Raw genomic sequence first — 24,442 nt, 5'->3', positions numbered from 1 at the left:
GATGTGTAGTTCACACAGAACTTTATTATTCGTGCACACGCTGCGGCTTCTCTCTCTCCCGACAGAACGGTGTTTTCGTGTTTTCTATCTTGTGAGTCAGTGTTTTTGTACGTCCTCATCGCGTCTATCTGTTCTAAAATGTGCACATAGTTGTGAGTTTCTGCTCAACATCGGCAGACTCACATCTCTTTAGAGATAAACCTCACACACGCCGAGGCTCGGGCTGCATTGGCCGGTCGGCCTTCAACATCACCGACCCCCAGTACTGCATCTGGCCCACAGCGGAGGTGCCATACGCGGCGCGAGATTAAAGGCCAATTTATACTTCTGCGTCGAGTGCACGCAGAGGGTACGGCGTACCCTACGCATAGACGCGTTGGATACGCCGTACCCAACGCCGTAGCCTGACGCGCACCTCTCCAAAAATGTAACAACGCGTCAATTCTACGCGGACCGCAAGCGCTGTGATTGGTCTGCCAGAACCCTTCCCTCAGGTCAATAAATAAATACAAAATCTGCGATAGGAGTGTGTGTGTGTGTGTGTCCAGAAATTGGATGATAGTTCCTTACGTCTGCTATAACACACTATTTTGCAGTCCAGCGATTCTTTATGGTAGTAAATAAATACATAGATCCGCTGAATATAGTTTATTTATTTTCTCATTAAAACCAAAGATGTTAATCAGTAATTGTATATCAAGAACAGGGACACATTAGGGTATATTTCGTGAATGAAGTCTCCGCAACAACAATCGCTTGCTGAGCCACCGCTGCTGAAAACAGCGGCCACGAGCTCCGCATGGTTTCACAAATGCATTCCAGCGCCAGATCGCCTTATTTAACTTTACTAATCAACTAGAGATGCTAAATTTGTATTAGATACAACAACTCAAGCTGCAAGAAAAGCCGCTCTCTCACTGCTGCTGATATTCCGACATGAATGTACAGATTCTACACATCAAGCTGCTTTCTTCGGCTGTTGTCTTGATTACACCAACATGCCCGAGGACACTGCCTCCTAGCGTCTGCATGTGGAATTGCACATTGACGCAGACAACAGCGCAGAAGTATAAATGCTCACGACGGCGTCGGCTACGCGCGTAGCCTACGGCGTACACTACGGCGTACACTCGACGCAGAAGTATAAATGGGCCTTAAGCAGACGGGGGGTAAGCGTGAGCATATCCGGGCTAGCCAGCTTTCCCCACAATAAACTGGATTATTCGATTACTGCTGTTGTGTCTTTGTTTGCGCTGTGTACTCAATGCGCGTCACTGACGCTTTTCATATGATAGGAAAATATCTAAAAACAATGCTATAATCAACACTTACTCGTAACTCGTTCATCTCCTGTAATGGTACATTGCATGTGTTACAAAGTTGGTGAATAATGATGAAGACTCTGTGACTCTGTGTGACTGGGACTCGTGTTTATTCAGAACTCTCAGATACAAACAAAATAAACTCGCGCTAACAGGGCTCTCACAACTCAGTAGTTACTATAAATATCTTTGTTAGCAATCACTCCGTCTCTGGTCCATGATATCCGGTTCGCGAACGAATCTTTCTTTTGAACCTGTTCTTTTTAGTGAACCGAACCAGTTCACCAAATCGGACTGAATCGTTCTAAATGGTTCGCGTCTCCAGTCAGCGCTGATCCATAATTTACTTTACTTTACTTTACTTTACTTTAGAGTTACTAACTTTCTGACATGAGTGACAGTCCCTCCGACTAGAAATAAACGAATAACCTGTAGTATATGCTATTAACTACAACAGTTCACTGAACTGATGAGAAGTGAACTCAGGTCCATCCGTCTCTCTGGCAGACTCGTGCCTGCTCGTGCCTCGTAGACCTCGTTAAACCACGCCCCCTCCGCTACAAGATCTGATACTCATTTCAAATGCGTGATGTCAGCCAATCACAACAGTGGGCGTTTTTACTGAAGTCTCCCAGCAGACGCCTCTTGAAACATTCAGCCAGAGGGCAAACATCAGTATAGGAAAAAATGCCTTTTATTTCTAAATTATGACATTTTATGATGTAAAAATCATACTAACAATATAAGTACACCTCAGGAAACATTATAAAATAATAGAAAAATGCCATGGCATGGGACCTTTAACAGCTGTGGACACTGAATGACTTCTGACTCTGAGGTAAATGATGCTGCGTGACATTGTTTACAAGCTGTTTGACGTCTTTCCGAGATTGAAACACTGATTGAGCGATTACATGACATATGATACGTTTTGTTATTCATAACACATTATGAAGTGTTATCCTCAACATACCTTAAGATATTAATTCATGTTTATTCTTCTGGAAGAGATGATCGCGTTCACTCGCGCGCGCTGCGGCCGCTTGAATTGACGAGCCTATACAGTGATCATTCGTCACATTAAAGAGCGTCAAAATGGCATTCATCGTTTGAATTTCGTGATAAAATGGACTGAATACTTAATATGTTCGAGTGGGTTCGGTACGAATACGTGTACCGTTACACCCCTAGCATACACACAAAACCACTGAAACCGACTCAAAACGATGTAGTATACATGCCAGACCAGTATGTGGCGCTGTAATTCTGCCACAGAGATACACAAAAAATGGAGAAGAAGACTTGGAGCATTCGCAAGACTTGGGCTGCGTCCGTAACCTGGAAAATGCTGCCTTCGGAGAAAACATTTCAAGGCAGGAATGCACCAAGGCACGTCCGAATCGAATGTTAGCTTTACTTCCTGTCTCCTGAGATCCCTTCATCTGATCGATTTTTGAAGGCAGCAAATTTGTATCCTTACGCTGCCTTTGATATCCCACAATCCTGTGCTTTCCATTCTGTGACAGTTGAGCTGGAAAAAAAAGATGGCGTACGAAAGTTGCGTTTGCAGGTCAGTTTGTGTAAAAGGTTTTTTTCATTTTCCACCTCTGATGTCATTTCTAGCGAGAAATTACTAATGTAGTAATTAAATATTTGTTAAGTTCTCACCAAAGCTCTCTCCATTTTGCTGTAGATCACTAAACTGTTACACTGCCTAAGAGGTCTGTCCGAAATGAGTTTTGTGAGGTGCCTTCATGCATAAACGCTGCCTTACAAGCCATAGTCTGATAAGGCAGCGAGGCAACGAGTCTGCTGCCTAGGTTTTCGGACGCAGCCTTGGGGTGATGACATGTTCTATAACATGTAAAACAGGAACATGAACGGAATATTCTAAAAGCAACTCATGTAAACACCATAATCAGAATATTGTCTTATTCAGAATAAGGTCAATAATTAGATTACTGCTGTCCATGTAAACGTAGTCATTGATGTCTAATCTAAAGTCTAAAACTTATCACACAAACATGAAAATCGTGATTGTTTTGTTTGGCTTGTTTTTTCCTGCCGTCGAGCCAAAGGCGTTCACTGAATGACCCATATGGCTAGAGGTTCTCGACCGCTGTAAGCAGACAGTTTGGTCACAATTATGAATATGGGATTACAGATACAAACTTATTGTATTTTACTTTTACAATGAGCAGAAAAATTACAACAAAAAGAAAAAAAGTAGAGGAGGCAGTGTCCGAGTGAGCAGTCAGGCAAGACACACGCACCATAGCAACACGTCATGGTAACGACATTTCAGACTGACAGATACCTAAAAGATAAACAGGAATTTTACGACATTTGAGTGCTTTGTTACTGTTTTGTTGGCCACAATATTATTGATGATTGTTGAGAGGGGCACTTTTGATTCATTTTTAAAAAGGGCAGGGGCTCGAGACCCCAAAGCCTTCCCCTCGGCACTTGCCTGGTGTGTATGTGTACTGTCACAAAATGCGGCAAACTCCTACACAACGTTAATAGTTAGATTAAGGTGTGTACATGGCTGTAATGCTTTCCGATAATGCAACTAAAATAGGCATACTCCACATGTTTTAATTCGATTTGCGTTTACTTCGAGTATGACTTTAACCTGATTAAGGTAATTAGAAATCGCTGTTTTCATGGTAGCTTCTTAATCAGAGTATTGTCTTAATCAGGTTAATATCGTAGTATTGTTGTCCATGTAAACATACTCATTGAGAGAGAGGCTGCAGATCATGCATCATGTTTGTTTTCTTTATTTTGCAAAAAGCACAACATTTTGTTTTTATTGTGACTGTATACAAAAACTTAACAGATTATAATGATGTATAACACTTGCCTGAATGATTAAAAACAACAGTTATTTGAGTCTCTTTGGCACTGATAAGAAATCAAGGGGGTTAAGTTACTTTTATGTCTGCTTTTTAAATGTAAATAAAAACTGAACAGTCAAACACAATAAACAAAATTTTTCATTCAACATTTCAGGCGAAACTGGACAAGAGTAAATGCATCTAGTTGTGTAAACCACACATGTAAATTTTACTCCTGGCAAATTGTAAAAAAAATAAACGTGTGAGAGAGTGTTATAGGCTATATATGACATGCTGTAGCCAGATGTGATGGCGCTACTGCAACACGCATCGCCGCAAATGAGTAGAAAGCCAACACTCAAACTGCCGCAAGTGAAGTAAGTCTCAAATGCTCACAAACACAATCATCTTCATTAAAACTAATGAGACTAAATGATCTCACCAGTGCTTAGGTCGCTCTTTGATCTTGAATTGAGCTTATTAATAAAATGCTCATATCTGTTGTTTTCGTTGATGTGAACTCCTTTAAATGTGCATATAGCGCAGGAACTGAAGATCGGATTTATATTCATTTTGCGGAGAGGTGTAAGGTAAGACAACCTGCATGTTTTTTTATTTGTTTAGATTGTGTAGCCCGTTTCGTTTGCGAGCACCTACGATCAGCCTACCTCAATTTATATGCTCCAAACATTTTTCTAAATTAACGTATTAACCCCCTCGAGTCGGCGGTCACGCCGGCGCGATCGGCTCTTTTTTTCTTATCAGTGCCAAAGAGACTCAAATAACTCTGTTTTTTTTTTTATAATTCTTGCAAGTGTTTTACATCATTATATTCTGTTAAGTTTCTATTTTTTCAACTAATTGTTGTGCTTTTTGCAAAATATGGGAAACAAACATGATTCGCGATCTTCAGCCTCTCTCTCAATGATGTCTGATCTGATTCTCTTCAGAAAATGACCTGTAGCTTAGTGAAACCTTGACACACAAACATGAGACATGTCTAAAGAAATGTCAGGTTTTAAATCATGTAAATCAAAACGAAAACAAATATTCTGTGTTTATGTAATCTGTGTGAAAAGTGGGAGATATCAGTCAACTCATTACTGACTCATTATCTGCTAATGCGGCCACGGCCACAGACCGCGCGCTCATTCAGATTCAAATACAGGCGATCCATGCGTCGACGCCCACACACACATCAATTCATACAAACACAACTAGTGAAGCTAAGGTTCAGATACATCGCTTTGAGTAATAATCCTGGAATAATTCTCCTCACGGAAAGCTAATTCAAGGCTGATTGTGGTAAGTTTATTCAGTTAGCATCTGTGAATATGAAACGCAAAAAGACTGTTTAAATATAAATCCTGATGCAACATGGCAAGACTGTTTAGACAAGATTTATTTGGCCTGTTTTCGTTTTGTATAAATTGTATTTTAATTTTAATCAATGTTTTTAATATAGTTGCTTCTTATTTTATAAGAAGTCAATATAACAGACAATAGCCTTAGCGCTGCATTGCACGCTTGTCTCCTAAATGAACTTAAGATGGAAATGATATTTGAGTATTAATTGCCTTTTTTACAGTGAATTTCGTTTTGTATAAATTGTATCTTAATTTTAATCAATGTTTTTAAAACCAATTTTGCTTCATATTGATGTTTAAATATTATACCCTATGTTGTTGTTGTTGTTTTTTAGAAAGTTAATTGCTTTCTTTAAACTGAATTTCGTTTTGTATAAATTGTATCTTAATATTAATCAATGTTTTTTAAATGAATTTTGCTTCATATTGATGTTTAAATATTATACCCTATGTTGTTTTTTTAGAAAGTTAATTGCTTTCTTTAAACTGAATTTCGTTTTGTATAAATTGTATCTTAATTTTAATCAATGTTTTTAATATATTTGATATAATATAACAGTATAATAAATATATTAGAATATTTGATACCAATATAGCAGAAAATAGCCTTAGCGCTGACTCATGCATTTCACGTGTTTCTGACTGAAGCTCAAAATTATATTTGATGATATTTTTTTAGCTCTTCTTTCAAAAACATTTTTGATTGAAATCTTGTTTCTTTTTTTGGCAGATAATTTAGCTTGCTTTAAGTAAAAACTTTAAGTAAAAAACATTTAGATTTTTCCCCCAGAAAACTTTTTTTTTTTTTACTGTTACTGTACTTATCTAGTAAACCTAAAATCTAGGCCTACCTAAAGCTAATTTATTATGCAGCTCATTATTATGCAGGTCTTTGTTTCTCAGGAGTGATCACATTATTATTCATGGTTCGTTCACGCCTACTCGCGTGTTTTGAAGCCTTAAAGGGGTCATATAATGGTACATGCACTTTTACAAGTTGATTATACGGAAATCTGTGTTGGCAGTGCCTATACACAACCATCCTATAATGATAAAAATCCATCCAGTGTTTTTTTTTTAATCTCCTTATATGTTTGTGACGTTACACGGTCGGACGCCCCTCCCACGAATGTTGATTGACAGCAGCGTTTCAACACAGACCCGCCCTGAGCGAGCTGTCATATACGCCATTGTTGATACGCTGGAGCAGAATGGCGTCTAAGCGATTGTGGTGTTCTGTTCTTGGGTGTAATAACGAACACAGCAGTCATTTTGATGTTCCTAAATCCGAACCGCTGAAGACACAGTGGCTGCTGAGATTTGTTTTCGAAGGGAATATTCCCCCCGATCAACGCCAATGTTTGCGCGAATCATTTCTCAGCAGACTGCTTTATAAACGAGGGTCAGTATAAAGCAGGTTTTGCTAATAAACTGCTCTTGAAAAAAGGATTGTGTTCCTGCTGCACCTTCAGAAGATGTGAGTGTAACGTTTTATTAACCTTTAATCTTTGCAAATCGTTTGCACGCTTCACGATGAATGAGGCTAAAGTTTACAGGTTAAGTTACATTACGGCATGCTTTCTGTGTATGACGTTCTCAATATAATTAATAATCCCACGTTTATAATGAATAACGCGTTATGGTTATTACAAACTGTACGCGGGTGATAAAGTTAACGTGGTAACACTACACTAAGCTTACTTTTGTAGATGGTTTATAACGGTGTCTGTTACTGATTAAGAAGTAATGTCAAAAAAAATCTTATAACATAACATCAATCTGTCAATGATCTAACGTATACATCAGTAAACACATAGCATTCGTATCTCACTACGCTACTCTGCCAGTACAAAGATAGATCAAAGTGATATGACGTTAACCAACCATTCAGAAACGTCCTGTTTGAACTTCGTTGGGTTCGTCATCTTGTTCCTGGTCCGACTCCGGTTCAAAATGATAAGGTTGCTCAGATGTGTCCTCAGAGACTCCCGTTGCCATTATTTCTCGAAAATATACCCTCAACTGTTGTCAAGGCAACACTCCACGTGTGTTGTGGTGTTGTGTCGAACCGAACGCCCCACAGAGCAGAGGGGCGGGGTGAGCAAAGCTCATTATCATTTAAAGTAACATGCACTGAAATGTCTTGCTGAAAACAGAGCTGTTTTGACCAGGTAAAATGAGTGTTTTCTTACAATACTAATGAGAATTTTTAATTAAAGTATATTACAAACTTTTCATTTAGACACTAAAGAATCATATTAACTTGTACAAAAATGGCATTATATGACCCCTTTAATTAAATTTTTTTTTTTTTTGTCATTTCAAAAATTATGCATAAACATTATTCTCTCAAAAATACAAGCATGTACAAACATGTTGCTCACATATTATGTAAGCCCAGTGTGTGCTGAATACAGTGTAATTACACTTTTGCCATTAATATGTTTATAAGCATCTGAAAAATGCACAAATGTCAGAGCATGTCAACTTCTAAAGGGACCCAAAACAGTTCAGACTCCTAGGGGTTAAAGAAAAAAAACCTAAATATAACTACTTTGACATTAAAAACAAAACTGAACTATTTTAATGGCTGCAACAATAGGGAGGATAAAAAAAACAAAACAAAAACACAAGCTCCAGTCGGACTCGGGCCGAGAATTTTAATAAGCTGTCGGACATGGGCCGGTTTAGGGCCTAGATTTGAGCTTGACTGCAAGCGTTAATTTTTCACAAAAGAGAGTAACGTGAGTAACAAACTCATTTAAATTTCAGTAATTGTAATTGCGATACTTGATTAAAAAAATATTTAGTTACATGCGCGTTACCGCTAAAAGTAGTGGAATTACAGTAACACATTACTTTGTAGCGCGTTACTCTCAACACTGCTGTACACCAGAAAAAGCAAGGGTGCCGTTTTTAGATTTATCCACTCTGGGACCTGGTTTAAAAAAATAGCGGTTTCAGGCTCCCAAAATGCCGGATCTGTTAAGCCGAAACGATAAAAAAAAAAAAAAAACGTGTTTCCCTGTGTACGGGGCCTAGAAGTGCCCCACTCACTGGTCAACTTAAATATTTGCTTTTCCTATTTATATTCGTAGGAAACAGAACTTTTGTAGGTCTGTATTTTTCACTCTTTGATTGTTGCTATATCCTCTCTCCTATATGTTTATCTCGCCTAGATCATCTTACTCATGCCGTTACTTTGTGCTTCCCTGCTGCTTCTTTGACTTCTGTGGGAAGTACCAGCGCAGACAATGTAAGAAGTCTCAGTATAAGGAGTACATTGACTTCATCACAGATGTCAGCACAGTTTGTGGCTTCCACACAGAGGAGGATTGTTTGAGGATACCCTCCACCAAACGGGTAGGTTGGTCCAGTGTCTGTAGAGCTGGGGCTCTAGGCTTGATTGTTTGAGATTTACACCCATTAGCAGCTTCTCACATTGCCATAACAAAAGCAAAAAAACAGCCTTGCATCATCTCCTTGCATCAACGTGAAAAAAAGCTCTGTAGAGAGCCTCATTCTGCTGTGTCATTCTCTTTTTCAGGTATGCATAATAGGCAAAGGTAGGAGCTACAGAGAGACCGAGGAGGCTATGGTAGAAGAGCGGCGAAGTGATTATATCAGGGGGCGTGAGGCCTTATTTACAAGCTATGGGGTCAGTATGAATGTCAATCAATGTGGCCATGATGGACCTCACAATGACAATGGACAGAATATCTCAACCCCTGCGAATGACTGGGTGAATGGCTTCCAACCAAGACAAAAGACAGAGGCTGTTAGGAATTGTTCAGCTCTTCCAAGGGATTTTGTGGATGCATTGGTTCTGAGAGTGGCAAAAGCATTGCTGAGTCTGACTGAGAGAAACATAGAGAGCAGTGATTGCGGTGATGCCTGGAACACAGGAGGTAAGAATAGTTCTAATGTTTCACTGGGAAGTGTCATGAGACATTGGTTGCCTAAAAACCAGTAGGGATGCACCGAATGTTCGGCAACTGAAAATATTGATAGAATAAGTGTAAAGACTAAATAATAAATTTAACCGAACAATGACGTTTTTGATGACGCAATCAAATATAGCAACCAGCGTGTGAGATAGAGAGGCGTGCACGCTTCTAAATGAGGGCAAACATGTTGGAAATGTGGAAGCATATAAAAGTGTCCGAGATAGACGCAGAAATAGCCGTTTGCAGACACTGTCTAAGCACCCTCAAATGAACACCCTGAACACCACGTTTTGAAAAAACGTGTAAGGTATTCGGCTTCGGTCAAGTGTTTTATAATTATTCGGCTTCGGCCAAGAATCTTCATTTCGGTGCATCCCTAAAAACCAGGAGAGAAACTCCAGGAAGCCATGCAATAAAAAGCATGTACTTTCTGGTGTATGTGTAGTTTGCTATATCTTTCTTTACTCTGTTACAGTTAAAGTTGGCTTGAAAAAAATTCACCATATGTATTTTCTAAATGCCTGTTCATAGGTTTAATTTAAAAATGACCACTGATGCAAAACCAAGTCCTTGACCTAAATTTTTCATTTTTCAATAATCCATTATACTCAGATATACATCACAATGTGGAAGAAAATATCTGCCGCTACTTCCGTTTCATCGTGACTTTAATATATGTAATATAAAAAAGAATAGAGGTCACCATGTTGATTACAGTCACCATGAAATCAAAATGTACAATTCTTATTTTTTATGGAATATTAAATTATTTTATTATAAGTGATTTATCGATGCACAACAACAAAAATGTATATATTTAATGAATGTGCCCGATAATCTTTAATCAAAATAACATTCCCTCCCTCTTGCAACGACATCTCTTCTCTGATGACGTGTTTACCGGCGCAAGGGCGGGACAACATGTGACTTGCATGAGATCACAGCAATCCAATCAAACTACAATGATCCAATGATCTAATCAATTCCTGATCGACAAAATCTAGTCATTTTTGCCATATGGTCACGCTCTTATTCATATAAATGCGTTTAAACTATCTGCGCGACAAGACAAAAGAGAACACGCTGTATGTCAATGTCCTATCTGTGTGGGTGCTACTCAGTCCGCTGATTGAGGGACACCTGACACGCACACACTCGATGCACAGACACTCGCGTCAGTCTCGTGCACGCATCGAGTTCTCTTCTGCTCTTGAACAAACAATAACAACACCACAGAGAATGTTGCCCAAATGCTAGTTTTGTTGAGTATTCTCATAATAGGAGTCTTAAATGAGTTAAATACCGTCTTAAATGAACTTGAAGAAAATGAGATGCATGTGGCAGCTAGGGTTGGTCCGAATACCAATTTTTGAGCTTCGAAGCTTTGGTAGTAATCAACATCGAATATTCGAAGCTTCGGAGGGAAGGAGCTGAACATATCCGTCTCTTTAATAAAGGCTGGAATCTGGAGAAGCGGCGCGCCTCACGCGGGCACTATATGCTCCGCGATCGGGCAATGAACTAGTGATACAAAACACACAGATCTGTTACGTCCCAGTTTTGATATATTATAATAGCTAGTAAAAATAATTATGTTCAGTTATAGAACAGATTAAGAGCCCCTATTTCTGTCCCTGGGGCTGGGGTTCGGGCCAATTTTCACGTCATACCTCAAACACGGGCTTTTTCCTTCATTTTATATTTTAGACATTCATTAATTAAAAGAAACAATGAGGTGTGCTGCAGGTGGAAACATGAGACCATGACTCCACGACTGTCAAGACGGCTCGCACAGCGTTTAGAGTATCGCCGCAAATGAGTAAAGCAAGCCAACACGCAAACTGCCGAACTTCTTAGATGCTCAAAAACACAATCATCTTCATTAAAACGAATGAGACTAATGATCTTACAGTGCTTAGGTCACTTGTTCTGATATTGCGGTCTTTGATCTTGAAATGAGCGGATGAATAGCCTATAATGCAGCTCATATCTGTTGCTTTCGTTGACGTGAACTCTGTTAAATGTGCATAGGCTAGCGCAATAATTGAAGATCGGATTAATATTAATTTTGCGGAGAGGTGCAAGTTAAGACAACCTGCCTATTTTTTATTTATTAATTTTTGAACACGTTTCCTCAAAAAAAAAAAACGTATTATAAACAAGACAAGTAAAGTGTTGATTTAAGAGGATAAATGGATCAAACATGTGTTGTTAACTCACTCAGTCCGCTTGGTCGTTACTTTAAAAAACAAAAACTTTCATTTAAAATAAAAAAAATGCTTTAAACATTTTTCTAAATTAACTTAATAAATTCAAATTCAAATTTATTTGTATAGCGCTTTTCACGATACATATCGTTTCAAAGCAGCTTCACAGAAAATGCATCTACATTACAATTTAAATTGATTTGTAAATGTTATGCATTTCAGAATTGCACATATACAAGCACACAGATTAGCTAACTATCTATTAATAATCAATATAATACAACCCCAAATCAGAAAAAGTTGGGACAGTATGGAAAATGAAAAAAAAAAATGAAAAAAAAAGTGATTTCTAAATTTACTTTGACTTGTATTTCATTGCAGACAATATGAACAAAAAATATTTCATTTTTTGTCTTGTCAACTTCATGTCATTTGTAAATGTGCATCCTTTCCTGTCATTCAGACCTGCAAGACATTTAAAAAAAAGTTGGGACAGTAAAGCATTTACCACTTTGTAATGTTGCCATTCCTTTTCACAACACTTAAAAGACGTTTAGGGACTGAAGACACCAAGTGATGAAGTGTTTCAGGTGTAATTTTGTCCCATTCTTCCTGCAAACAAGTCTTAAGGTGGGCAACAGTACGGGGTCTTTGCGCTTTAAAATGCGCCACACATTCTCTATTGGAGACAGGTCGGGACTGCAGGCAGGCCAGTCAAGTACCCGTACCCTCTTCCTCCGCAGCCAGGACTTTGTAATGTGTGCAGAATGTGGTTTTGCATTGTCTTGTTGAAATAAGCATGGACGTCCCTGGAAAAGATGTCTTCTTGAAGGCAGCATATTATGCTCCAAAATCTCTATGTCCTTTTCAGCATTAATGGTGCCTTCACAGAAGTGCAAGTTACCTTTGCCAAGGGCACTGACACAACCCCATACCATGACAGACCCTGGCTTTTGGACTTGCTGCTGGTAACAGTCTGGATGATCCTTTTCTTCTTTGGTCCTCAGCACACGGCGTCCATTCCTCCCAAAAAATACCTGAAATACTGATTCATCTGACCACAGTACACGTTTCCACTGTGTGATGGTCCATCCCAGATGCCTCCGAGCCCAGAGAAGTCGACGGCGCTTCTGGACACTGTTAACATAGGGCTTCCTTTTGGCACAGTACAGTTTTAACTGGCATTTGTGGATGTAACTACGTATTGTGGTACTTGACAAAGGTTTGCCAAAGTAGTCCTGAGCCCATGTGATGATATCGCTTATAGATGAATGACGATTCTTGATGCAGTGCCGCCTGAGGGATCGGAGATCACGGTTGTTCAGCTTAGGCTTGCGCCCTTGTCCTTTACGCACTGAAATTCCTCCAGATTCCTTGAATCTTTTAATTATGTTATGCACTGTTGAATGTGAAATATCCAAATCTCTTCCTATCTTTCTTTGAGGAACATTGTTTTTAAACATTTCAATAATTTTCTCACGTATTTGTTGGCAAACTGGCGATCCTCGGCCCATCTTTGCTCCTAAAGGATTAGACCTTTCTTGGATGCTGCTTTTGTACCAAATCATAATTACAATCACCTGTTGACATCACCTGTTTCAAATCACATCATTATTTAACCATTTGTGACCCTATCTGTGAAAACCCAGCTTAAGTCATTTTTTGGTGATTCACTGTTTTATACATAATCATCCTATATAATGTAAAGAACATTCTGTGAAAATATAACCTTGATATCTTTAATATTGACTGAGTAAGACCATGTCAAAAATTATTTGAATTTCGGCCTCAGAAAATCATGATTTTGAGAAATTCTAATTTTAAAACCAAGCTTATTTTTTAAATTGCAAAACATTTTAACCATTATTATTCTGACTACGTGCCATATACCACATAAAAGCTAAGATTCTCCCATTTTCAGTGATATAGGACACATTTATGGGAAAATTCTAAGAGTTTTGTAAAACAAGTCTATTTATTATGATGTGCATGTCCAAAAAGCGTGAAACATTGAAACGAATGGGGGTACCACAAGAGCTTGATTTACAAAGTCAGTTCACTCTAATGATTTGTAGACTATAACTTTATTAGTAAAATGAAATCTCAGTAGAAAATGTAATTAATAGGCCTATATATATCCATTAATATTTACAACATCCATAGAAAATCTCACTGTGTAACACTTGTAAAGTAAATCTAATGCCCTACCAAGTGAACAGGTCAGTCTCAAACTTTATACAGTTAGTGATAACTGTGAATCTTCACTTTTCGATTAGCTTATGATTCATTATGATTTTTTCATGGCTCATTGCGCTTAATAACTCTTTTACATAAAGCACGTCCTGCACTTTATGTTCTCATATTCATGCATGTCCTATCGTATAGGATTACAAACCGAAACCAAAACATCAGACGCAAGAGCTTTGCTTCCGAAGGACATACGCAACTTTTTTATATTAATATATAATATGGGTTCTTTATTTAGCCTACAAAAAACAGTAGGCCTATATTAATCCTTATTAATTAAACTATCAGCTGTTCTCTCCCTTGCGCTTCGCGTGCCGCGGCCGCCCTGTCAGAGAGCGAATTCATAAACCCAGCGCATCAGCATCCAAAAACCAAACTATTTTGACACGTCGCAGCCATTAAATGTGTTTAAAATTAGATGGATATATCGGCAGAAGGTGTAGTTAGAAAACTAATAAGCTGTTCCTGAAATGTCGGTGATGGCACAAAGAAATCCACACAGAAATCGGAACCCGGCTTAAGTCGCCGTTTTCTTGCCTTTCCCGACACTGACCTGATCGTTGGTCGTGCGGATTGATTTTATGGTCTGTTTGCACTTTGTAATTGTAAAAAATATGTTTCTGAACCGAATGATATAAGAATCAGCAGTTGTTTCTGCGTCGAAAGTAAACATTAAAGCAATATTTAAGAAGCCCACGTCGGGTATTTTTTGGTGCAAAATAATAAAACGTAGTGTCAATAAAATCATTTATTTCAGTTTTTATAATATTATAAATGAAAAATTGAGTACTGCATCTCAAAGCCCTTGGTATAATCTATCATTTACAGCAATAAACACAAATCACCTGTTTTGGTCATTTTTATGGCTCTGACTACTTTTACGCTCTATATCTCATCATTAGATTATGCGACTTTAGCCGGGGTTTCACAGACGGGGTCACATTTTACCTCATTACTAGCCCTAAATTGCTCCTGTCCCAACTGTTTTTTAAATGTGTTGCAGGTCTGAATGACAGGAAAGGATGCATATTTACAAATGACATGAAGTTGACCAGACAAAACATGAAATATTTTGTGTTCATATTGTCTGTAATGAAATACAAGTCAAAGTAAATTTAGAAATCACTTCTTTTTTTTTTATTTGCGTTTTCCATACTCTCCCAACTTTTTCTGATTTGGGGTTGTAGCTATGGCATAGAAATAAGAATACAGGTTGTTAATGAATAGGTATATAGATGAGCATGAGTGCGTGTTGATGCAGAGATGCGTCATCTGAAGTCCTCGCAGGAGTTGAGTCGTCTCTTCACAGGTGATGGTCATCTGAAGTCTTTACGAGAACCTGGATCCAGACTGGAGCTGACGGACTCTCTAGTTACCTCTGGATGGGTGTCCCAAGATAAAACAGAACAGAAAAATAATTAGCGTAGCTGCTGTTCTAGGCATTAAGCAAAGACAATCATGTGCATTGATATAACTATAGAGTACAAGGTTAGGAGAAGCATCATGTGTATGCCTGGCTAAAGAGATGCGTCTTTAATATAGATTTAAACTGGAGGAGTGAGTCTGAGCCCCGAACATTATTAGGAAGGCCATTCCATAGTTTAGGTGCCAAATATGAAAACGTTCTCCCTCCTTTAGTTGACTTAGATATCCTCGGTATTACCAGAAGCCCTGAGTTTAGTGATCTTAAAGATCGTGATGGGTTATAAGGCGATAGAAGATCAGTTAAATACACAGGAGCTAAACCATTTAGGGCCTTATAGGTCAGTAGCAATACTTTATAATTGATACGGAACTTAACAGGTAACCAGTGTAGAGATATTAGAATTGGTGTTATGTGATCATATTTTCTTGACCTAGTAAGAACTCTAGCAGCTGCATTTTGGACTAATTGTTGCTTGTTTATTGAGGAGGCAGGACAGCCAGCTAGTAGTGCATTACAGTAATCTAGTCTAGAGGTCATAAATGCATGAACTAACTTTTCTGCATCAGAGACAGATAGCATATTTCGTAACTTAGCAATGTTTCTGAGGTGGAAGAAGGCTGTTTTTGTAGTATTTGAAATATGATTTTCAAAAGACAAGTTGCTGTCTAATATAACACCCAGGTCTTTAACTGTAGCAGATGAAGTAACAGTACATCCTTCTAAATGTAAGTTATAATTTAAGAGATTCTGTGTACCAGTTTTTGGTCCATTAAGTAATACCTCAGTCTTATCTGAATTTAGTAGGAGAAAATTACAGGTCATCCAATATTTTATATCTTTAACACACTCTGTTAGCTTGGATAATTTCGAGATTTCATCTGGTCGTGCTGAAATATATAACTGAGTATCATCGGCATAACAGTGGAAACTAATTTCATGTTTTCATATAATATTACCAAGTGGCAGCATATATATTGAGAATAACAGAGGGCCTAACACAGAGCCTTGCGGCACTCCATCATTTACAGACGTTATTTTTGATTGTTCCCTGTTTAAATAGACAAATTGGTAACGCTCTGATAGATCTAAACCACTTTAATGCCTGTCCCTGAATACCAGTGTAATTTTGTAGACGATCTAAGAGTATTTTATGATCTATGGTGTCGAATGTTGCACTAAGATCAAGTAAAACTAGTATTGAGATACAGCCTTGGTCAGCAGCTAAGAGTAAGTCATTTGTGATTTTAACGAGCGCAGTTTCTGTGCTATGATGGGCTCTGAATCCAGACTGAAATTTTTCATAGATATCGTTTTCTTGTAAGTAAGAGCATAATTGAGCAGACACAATTTTTTCTAGTATTTTAGACAGAAATGGAAGATTTGAAATAGCTCTGTAATTTGCCAATTCATTTGGATCTAGTTGTGGTTTCTTAATGAGAGGTTTTATAACTGCCATCTTGAATGGTCTTGGGACATGACCTAGAGTTAAAGATGAATTAATAATATTGAGAAGAGGCTCTTCTGCTACAGGTAACAGCTCTTTCAGTAGTTTAGTTGGTATTGGATCTAATAAACATGTTGTTGGTTTAGAAGCAATGATTCGTTTATTTAGCTCTTCCTGTCCTATAGTTGTAAAGCACTGCAGTTGTTTTTCTGGGGTTATAATTGAGGCTGAGTCGTAAAACCCTGTCAACGGTTGTACATTTATAATTGTTTTTCTGATGTTTTCGATTTTTTTAATGAAGAAATTCATAAAGTCATTACTACTAAACTGTACTGGAATATTTTGTTCAGCTGATGTGCGTTTATTTGTTAACCCGGCCACTGTACTAAATAGAAACATGGGGTTTTGGTTATTTTCTATCAGTTTATGGTAATGCTCAGCCCTTGCTGCTTTTAGAGCCTTTTTATAACGGGAAGTGCTGTCTTTCCACGCAATTTTATAGACCTCTAAACGTGTTTGTTTCCATTTGCGCTCTAGATTACGAGTTTCTCTCTTGATAGCGTGAGTAATATTGTTGTACCACGGTGCAGTACTTTGAAAATGGTGCTCATACTGCTAGTTTTTTCCTCTAGTTAATTTGTGTGTTTGGGTACACTGAGCAGCTGCGATAAATCTGGTAGGTTATTTGTGAATTTATCAATAGTGTTTGGGAGAATTGTTCTTCCTGGTCTATAACGCGGAGCAGTATGTAAAATATCAGCAGTGCGCAGTGTGCACGTTACAAGGTAGTGATCAGTGACATCATCACTTTGCGGTATGATGTCTATATCAGTAGGATTGATTCCATGTGATATAATTAAATCTAGTGTATGATTAAAACGATGAGTGGGCCCATTTACATTTTGCTTGACCTCAAAGGAGTTTAATAAATTTGTAAACGCAACCCCTAGCGCATCATTTGTATTATCTACGTGAATGTTCAAATCACTGACAATTAGTGCTTTATCGACAGTAACCATTAGGTCTGATAGAAAATCTGCAAACTCTTTTAAGAAATCAACATAGGGCCATGGCGGTCTATATATGGTAGCCAAAGCATAAGATAATAGGGATTTTTTTCTTATATCTGAGAGTGTAACATTTAGCACAAGCACTTCAAATGAATTAAACCTGTGTCCTGTTTTCTGAGTAACATTTATAATATCTCTATAGATAGTTGCAACACCGCCGCCACGACCAGTCAGACGGGGCTCGTGTGTATAACAGTAACCTGGTGGAGTAGACTCATTTAGACCTAAATAATCATCAGGTTTAAGCCAGGTTTCAGTCAGACATAGTAAATCAAAGCTGTTATCTGTGATCATTTCATTTACAATAACTGCTTTAGGTGTGAGCGATCGAATGTTAAGGAGACCAAGTTTTAGAGAATGTTTTTGTTCATTTCTTTTAATATTATCTGGTTTAATAATGATCAGATTTTCTCTAGATCCTATAGAGGATTTTGACATGAATATTCGTGGAACAGACACAGTTTCTATACAATGCACTACAGAACAAGAACTGTCAAGTGTAGTTTGACTTACTAGTCATACGGTGCGTAGCGTCTTGGAGATGTTGTCGGACAGAAGATCCGCTCGATCCTGCTGGGGTGCAGGCCATCAGCACGGAAAAGCCTAGGCCGCTCCCAGAAAAGATTCCAATTATTTACAAAGAGCAGCTTCTGTTCATTACACCATGACAATAACCATTCATTTAGAGCAAATAGTCTACTGAACCTTTCATGTCCTCGTTTGTATGTGGGAAGCGGTCCGGACACGATGATCCTCGACGCGGGTGATGTTCTGGGTGATGTTCTGCGTACAGTCTCGATCAGGCTCCTGAAGTCCGTCTTCAGAACCTCCGTCTGCCGCAGCCTGGTGTCGTTCACCCCCGCGTGAAGCACAACAGCACCGATGCTCTCGTCACCATTCAGAATCGCCGGTTACCTGCGCAGCGACATCGAGAACACGAGCACCAGGAAAACAGTGACTGCGCACCTTACCTTTAGCTGAGGTAGCATGTACATGCCGGACAATGGAGTCGCCGATTATCACAGCGTCGCATTCCGTCTCGACAAGAGGGGAGAAACGGTTGCAGGTGGAGATATCGAAGGCTTCCGCTGCTGAATCACCCAGGGCCCGCGGTGTGTCTGCGTCGGAGTGAAGGAGGCCTGGGATGATCGCGTTCTGGGTGCTCGTGCCCTGAGCATGGAAACACAAGGAGTAAAAGACATCGGAGTGATAACATTACTTACTGCGGACTTGTGAGCGTCAGCCCGCGATGTCTCTAGCGTTGATTGTCGATCCCTGAGATCGGCCTGTCTCTTCAGGAGGTTATCGATCTGCTTTGCCAGAGCCTCCAGCTCCAACTGTACAGCGTGCAGCTCGAGCGTGTCCTCACCTACACTCAAAGGTAACGTTAGACATATATCCGATGCATTCGCCATTATAACACAGTAATTTCTTGAGTTTTACGAGTGTAAACAGCGCGGCGTTATGCAAGACCACGCTGGTGATGCTAGCGGGCGCTATTGGTCCGAAACGAAATAAAGAAACGAAACGAAATATAACTACTTTGACATTAAAAACAAAACTGAACTATTTTAATGGCTGCAACGATGTGTAATAGGGAGGAATGTTTACTCAAAAAAAAAGGTTCTATATGGCACTAAAATAAAAAACAAAATAAATAAATAAAAAATGTCACTTCACTTTTTTTGTTTCTTTTGCGCCGTTGCGAGCATCAGCCTGCCTCAGCTTGTCAAAAATGCCTTTTTACTGTGGTGGTGGTGATAGTAGGCTAAATGTTTAAACCAACATTGTGATGCTTGAAGTGTTTTATATCTATAGATTTTATTATACGTAAGACAAGTCCAGTGTTGATTTGAGAGGCTAAATTGATCAAACAACGGTTAACTCACTGTCAGCCGCTGGCCGCTTGGTCATTAGGCTACTTTAAAAAAACTAAAGCTTTAATTTAACAAACAAAAAACTGCTTTAAAAATGTTTCTAAATTAACTTAATAAAGAAATGAAACGAAATATAACTACTTTGACATTAAAAACAAAACAGAACTATTTTAATGGCTGCAATGATGTGTAGGCCTAATAGCGAGGATAAAAAAATAAAAATTCATGGGACTCGGGCCGATAGTTTTGGTAAGCTGTCGGACACAGCCGGGCGAGGGCCTAGATTTGAGGCCCGTGCAGGGCTCTAAGTCTAACTACAATTAAAAAACTGAAGGTGCCACTTGAGCCAAACTAACGGGCGTCTCATCAGCAGCAGCAGTCAGATCATATTCTTCACGAGAGCGAAATTACAAGATGATCGCGGAATATTTGGTTTCAAAGCGATGTAAAAGCGCATATTTAAGGGAGTTTGTCATTGTACTGTTTTGTTGCTATGTTTTTCATTAAGAATAATAGCTAATGAACCCACAATTCAAGCAACCCGCACCTGAATTGGCAAACCGAAAGTAAACGCGGCGCAGGGCTGCATGCGTTCAGCCGCTCAGTGCAAAGGAACAGAAATGAGGGAAACGGTGAGGGAACATTTTTTCACCGTCACATCCCTAACGTATAAAAAGGATAATACATTTTGATTATATTATTCTATTTTCCACAATGTCAAACGAACGCAGTTTAACCCAAAATGCAAGCTCAGACATGGCTTCTGCCATATAAGCTCGTGCAGTTGTGCGCTCTGCATGGTGCAGGGAACACTAAGAAGCAAATAAATTTATTAAGTATAACGAGGCTATTAAAAATGGCTTGGCTATAAGATAATTGAAAAAAAGTATTGTATTTTATAGTGATTTTATAGTGTAAATATATGCAAGCGTGAATGAGAGCCGGTTTGAGCGGGATGCCAGGTGTTCGCGGAAAAAAACAACCACAATGAATATTCAAATCACAAATTAGAAAATCGAATACCAACCCATCAAACTAATTAGATTAGATTAGATTCAACTTTATTGTCATTACACAAGTACAAGTACAAGGCAACGAAATGCAGTTTAGGTCTAACCAGAAGTGCAATAGCAGCAAGTGCAGGATATACAACGTTTGCATAAGTGCAGGACATGGATATGTACTGAGTATATATAAATATATCTATAAATAGAGAAATGGTTATTACTATAAACAGAATTTACAGGTGAATATGTACAGTGAATAATATACAGATGGTTATTACTATAAACAGAATTTACAGGTGGATATGTACTATGAATATAATATACAGATGGCTTTTACTATAAACAGAATTTACAGGTGGATATGTACTATGAATATAATATAATATACAGGGAGTGCAGAATTATTAGGCACGTTGATTTTCTGATCATATTTTTTTCCAGGCACATTTGACCAATTCCAAACCACAGTAATCCTAATAACTACTATTGATTTAGTATTTAATAATGTATAAGTGATATATAATTGTTCATGAAGGCTGGAAATGAAAATCACCTTATATTCAGGTGTGCAGAATTATTAGGCATGTTTTCTTTTACAGATAAATTGAGCCAAAAAAGAGATTTAACTCAGACTGAAAAGTCAAAAAGTATTAAATGGCCACGAGAAGGATGCAATACTAATGCAATACTAGACATTGCAGTTAAGGCATGACCATTGGACAGTGAAATGCTCGTTGGGTCAGCAGGATCTGACAAAAACAGGTGGTGAAGAAAAGACACCTGTTAACTGCAAAAGAATTAAGAATTAAGGTGAAGAATTAAGGGTGAAACCATCAGGAACCCTTTAGTCTCCAGCGCCACCATTTTCCAGAGCTGCAACCTACCTGGAGTCTCCAGAAGTGCAAGGTGTCAGGATCTCAGAGACTTCAGTTAGGTAAAGAATCCTAAAAAATGACCCCCACTAGATAAGAATCACAAGCTGAAGTGTTGTAAAATACATGAAGAAGGTTTTTTTATAGGTTTTATGGACAGATAGGTTGAGAGTGACTCTTGAAGGACCAGCACCACATCCTCTAGTACCACTGTTTGAAGAATTCATCTTCCAGAATCTGGCAGTACGTTTTGGGAGTTCATTTTCAGTCCATCTCTGCAAAACGGACTTCAGGATGGACTAAAATGAACTCCCAAAACGTACTGCCAGATTCTGGAAGATTAATTCTTCAAACAGTGGTACTAGAGGATGTGGTGCTGGTCCTTCAAGAGTCACTCTCAACCTATCTGTCCATAAAGCCTATAAAAAAACCTTCTTCATGTATTTTACAACACTTCAGCTTGTGATTCTTATCTAGTGGGGGTCATTTTTTAGGAAATGGTGGCGCTGGAGACTAAAGGGTTCCTGATGGTTTCACCCTTAAGTCTTCACCTTAATTCTTAATTCTTTTGCAGTTAACAGGTGTCTTTTCTTCACCACCTGTTTTTGTCAGATCCTACTGACCCAACGAGCATTTCACTGTCCAATGGTCATGCCTTAACTGCAATGTCTAGTATTGCATTAGTATTGCATCCTTCTCATGGGCATTTAAGACTTTTTGACTTTTCAGTCTGAGTTAAATCTCTTTTTTGGCTCAATTTATCTGTAAAAGAAAACATGCCTAATAATTCTGCACACCTGAATATAAGGTGATTTTCATTTCCAGCCTTCATGAACAATTATATATCACTTATACATTATTAAATACTAAATCAATAGTAGTTATTAGGATTACTGTGGTTTGGAATTGGTCAAATGTGCCTGGAAAAAAAATATGATCAGAAAATCAACGTGCCTAATAATTCTGCACTCCCTGTACAGATGGCTATTACTATAAACAGAATTTTACAGATAGAGGTATACAATGATATGTTAGGCTAAAATGAGGAATATGGCAGTGGATTAAGGTAGTGCAATAAATTATGGACAGAAGCTATCCGAAAAAAAAGTGTAAAAGTGCAGTGGAAGTGATTGCATATTACAGTTAGAAGTACGGTGCAAAATACAAATGTAAACAGTTGGTACTGTAAAAACAGTCGGCAGTGCAAATGAGCATCATCCAGTTACGGTGTGGTAGTGCAAAATGCATAAGTAAACAGTTGTTACTGTATAAACAGTCGGTAGTGCAAATAACAAAGTGAAGGCGGATGTGAGGTAGGAGAGTTATCAGTATATGAGGGAAGTGGATCAACGGGGGTTTGAGTTCAGTAAGGAGACAGCTCTGGGGAAAAAACTGTTCTTTAGTCTGCTGGTCCTGGTCCGGTGGATCCTGAAACGCCTGCCGGAGGGCAGGAGAGAAAACAGTCTGTGGGCTGGGTGAGAGGAGTCCTTGAGGATGCTGCGAGCTCGATGCAGACAGCGTTTCCTCTGGATGTGCTCGATGGCAGGCAGTGGAGTCCCTGTGATGAGCTGGGCAGTTTTCACCACCCGCTGCAGTGCCTTGCGCTCCGCAACAGAGCAGCTCCCATACCACACTGCCACACAGTTGGTCAGGATGCTTTCTATTGCGCAGCGATAGAAGTTCACCAGGATAGCCGAGGAGAGCTGATTCTTCCTCAGTGTCCTCAGGAAGAAGAGGCGCTGGTGAGCCTTCTTGACCAGGCTGGAGGTGTTGGTCGTCCACGACATGTCCGCCGAGATGTGGATCCCCAGGAACTTGAGACACGTTCAACAGCCATTCCATTGATGTGGATGCTGTCGTGTGTGGCTCTTGACTCCTTCCTGAAGTCCACGATGAGCTCCTTCGTTTTGGTGGTGTTGAGGAGCAGGTTATTTTCGGTGCACCAATATCTGAATATTCGAATATTCTGGTCCAGCCCTAGTGGCAGCGCTTCAGATCAGCGTCATGTTCGGCAGCGGCCGATCTTAAAAGTGATAGCAGCACGATTATGTCTGTCATTTAATGTTCATCAAAGAACAAAGGGAACAGAGAAAATTGTAGCTTTAATGATCTTTATTTAATTTATTATTTATGCAGTTAACCCCTTAAACCCGAAGTGTCCCAGCCCCGGGACACCCCCCCCCCACGAAAATTTTTTGGGGGGTTACTAAGCAACCACTGAATGTAATAACATAAAATAGGTATAATTTTAAAGCTTCGAATCTCAGCTTTTCAATGCATCTATCCATGTTGGGATACTCAAAACGAGTGCTGAGTTATTAATCTAAAACGTAGTGTACCGCCCGAGGGCGCCACCTAGCTGTGAAAAAAATTAATTGTCATATTTTTCAAAACTACTGCATTGATCAACACAAAATAGGTGTCATTTGAAAGCTTAGATTCTAATCTTTACAATGAATGTAGCCATTATGATTATCTCCAAAGTAGTGATGAGTTATTTGCTGATAAAATGGGGGGAAAAAAATCATAATTTATGGGGGGGGGGGGGGGGGGGGGTTATTATGTTCTGCCATGTGTCAATCAAATCATACAGCTCAGATAGTCATGTGTCATATGTCATTTGAAAGGTCTCGTGGAGCAGAATACAACAAGCCTAATTGTTTTGGGCTTTGACTAAACTTTTAGCGAGTTTTTGTAAGTTAAGTCCTGCAAGACCCATATGTAAATAATATACTGATGCAGCATTCATGTGGCGTTTTTCGCTTGTAACTTCATGAAACGTGGAAAATGGCACATCATTATTTTCAGCAGATTCT

At 38.9% G+C, this 24,442-nt stretch overlaps 1 protein-coding gene across 2 annotated transcripts in view; it reads left to right on the top strand.

Moving 5' to 3' along the window:
* Positions 1-24,442, top strand: part of trmt44 (tRNA methyltransferase 44 homolog) — a 141,896-nt gene that overhangs the window by 63,608 nt on the left and 53,846 nt on the right. For both annotated transcript variants that reach the window (XM_079810958.1, XM_079810959.1), the window contains exons 8-9: positions 8,709-8,892; positions 9,077-9,437. In XM_079810958.1, the coding sequence (XP_079667084.1) occupies positions 8,709-8,892; positions 9,077-9,437 (545 nt within the window). The remainder of the gene's footprint in view (positions 1-8,708; positions 8,893-9,076; positions 9,438-24,442) is intronic.

The sequence above is a fragment of the Gobio gobio genome (genome assembly GCF_949357685.1).
Source record: "Gobio gobio genome assembly, chromosome: 2".
Taxonomy (NCBI): Eukaryota; Metazoa; Chordata; class Actinopteri; order Cypriniformes; family Gobionidae; genus Gobio; species Gobio gobio.
Note: the sequence above shows the minus strand (reverse complement) of the source record. Positions and strands in the feature narration are given on the sequence as shown.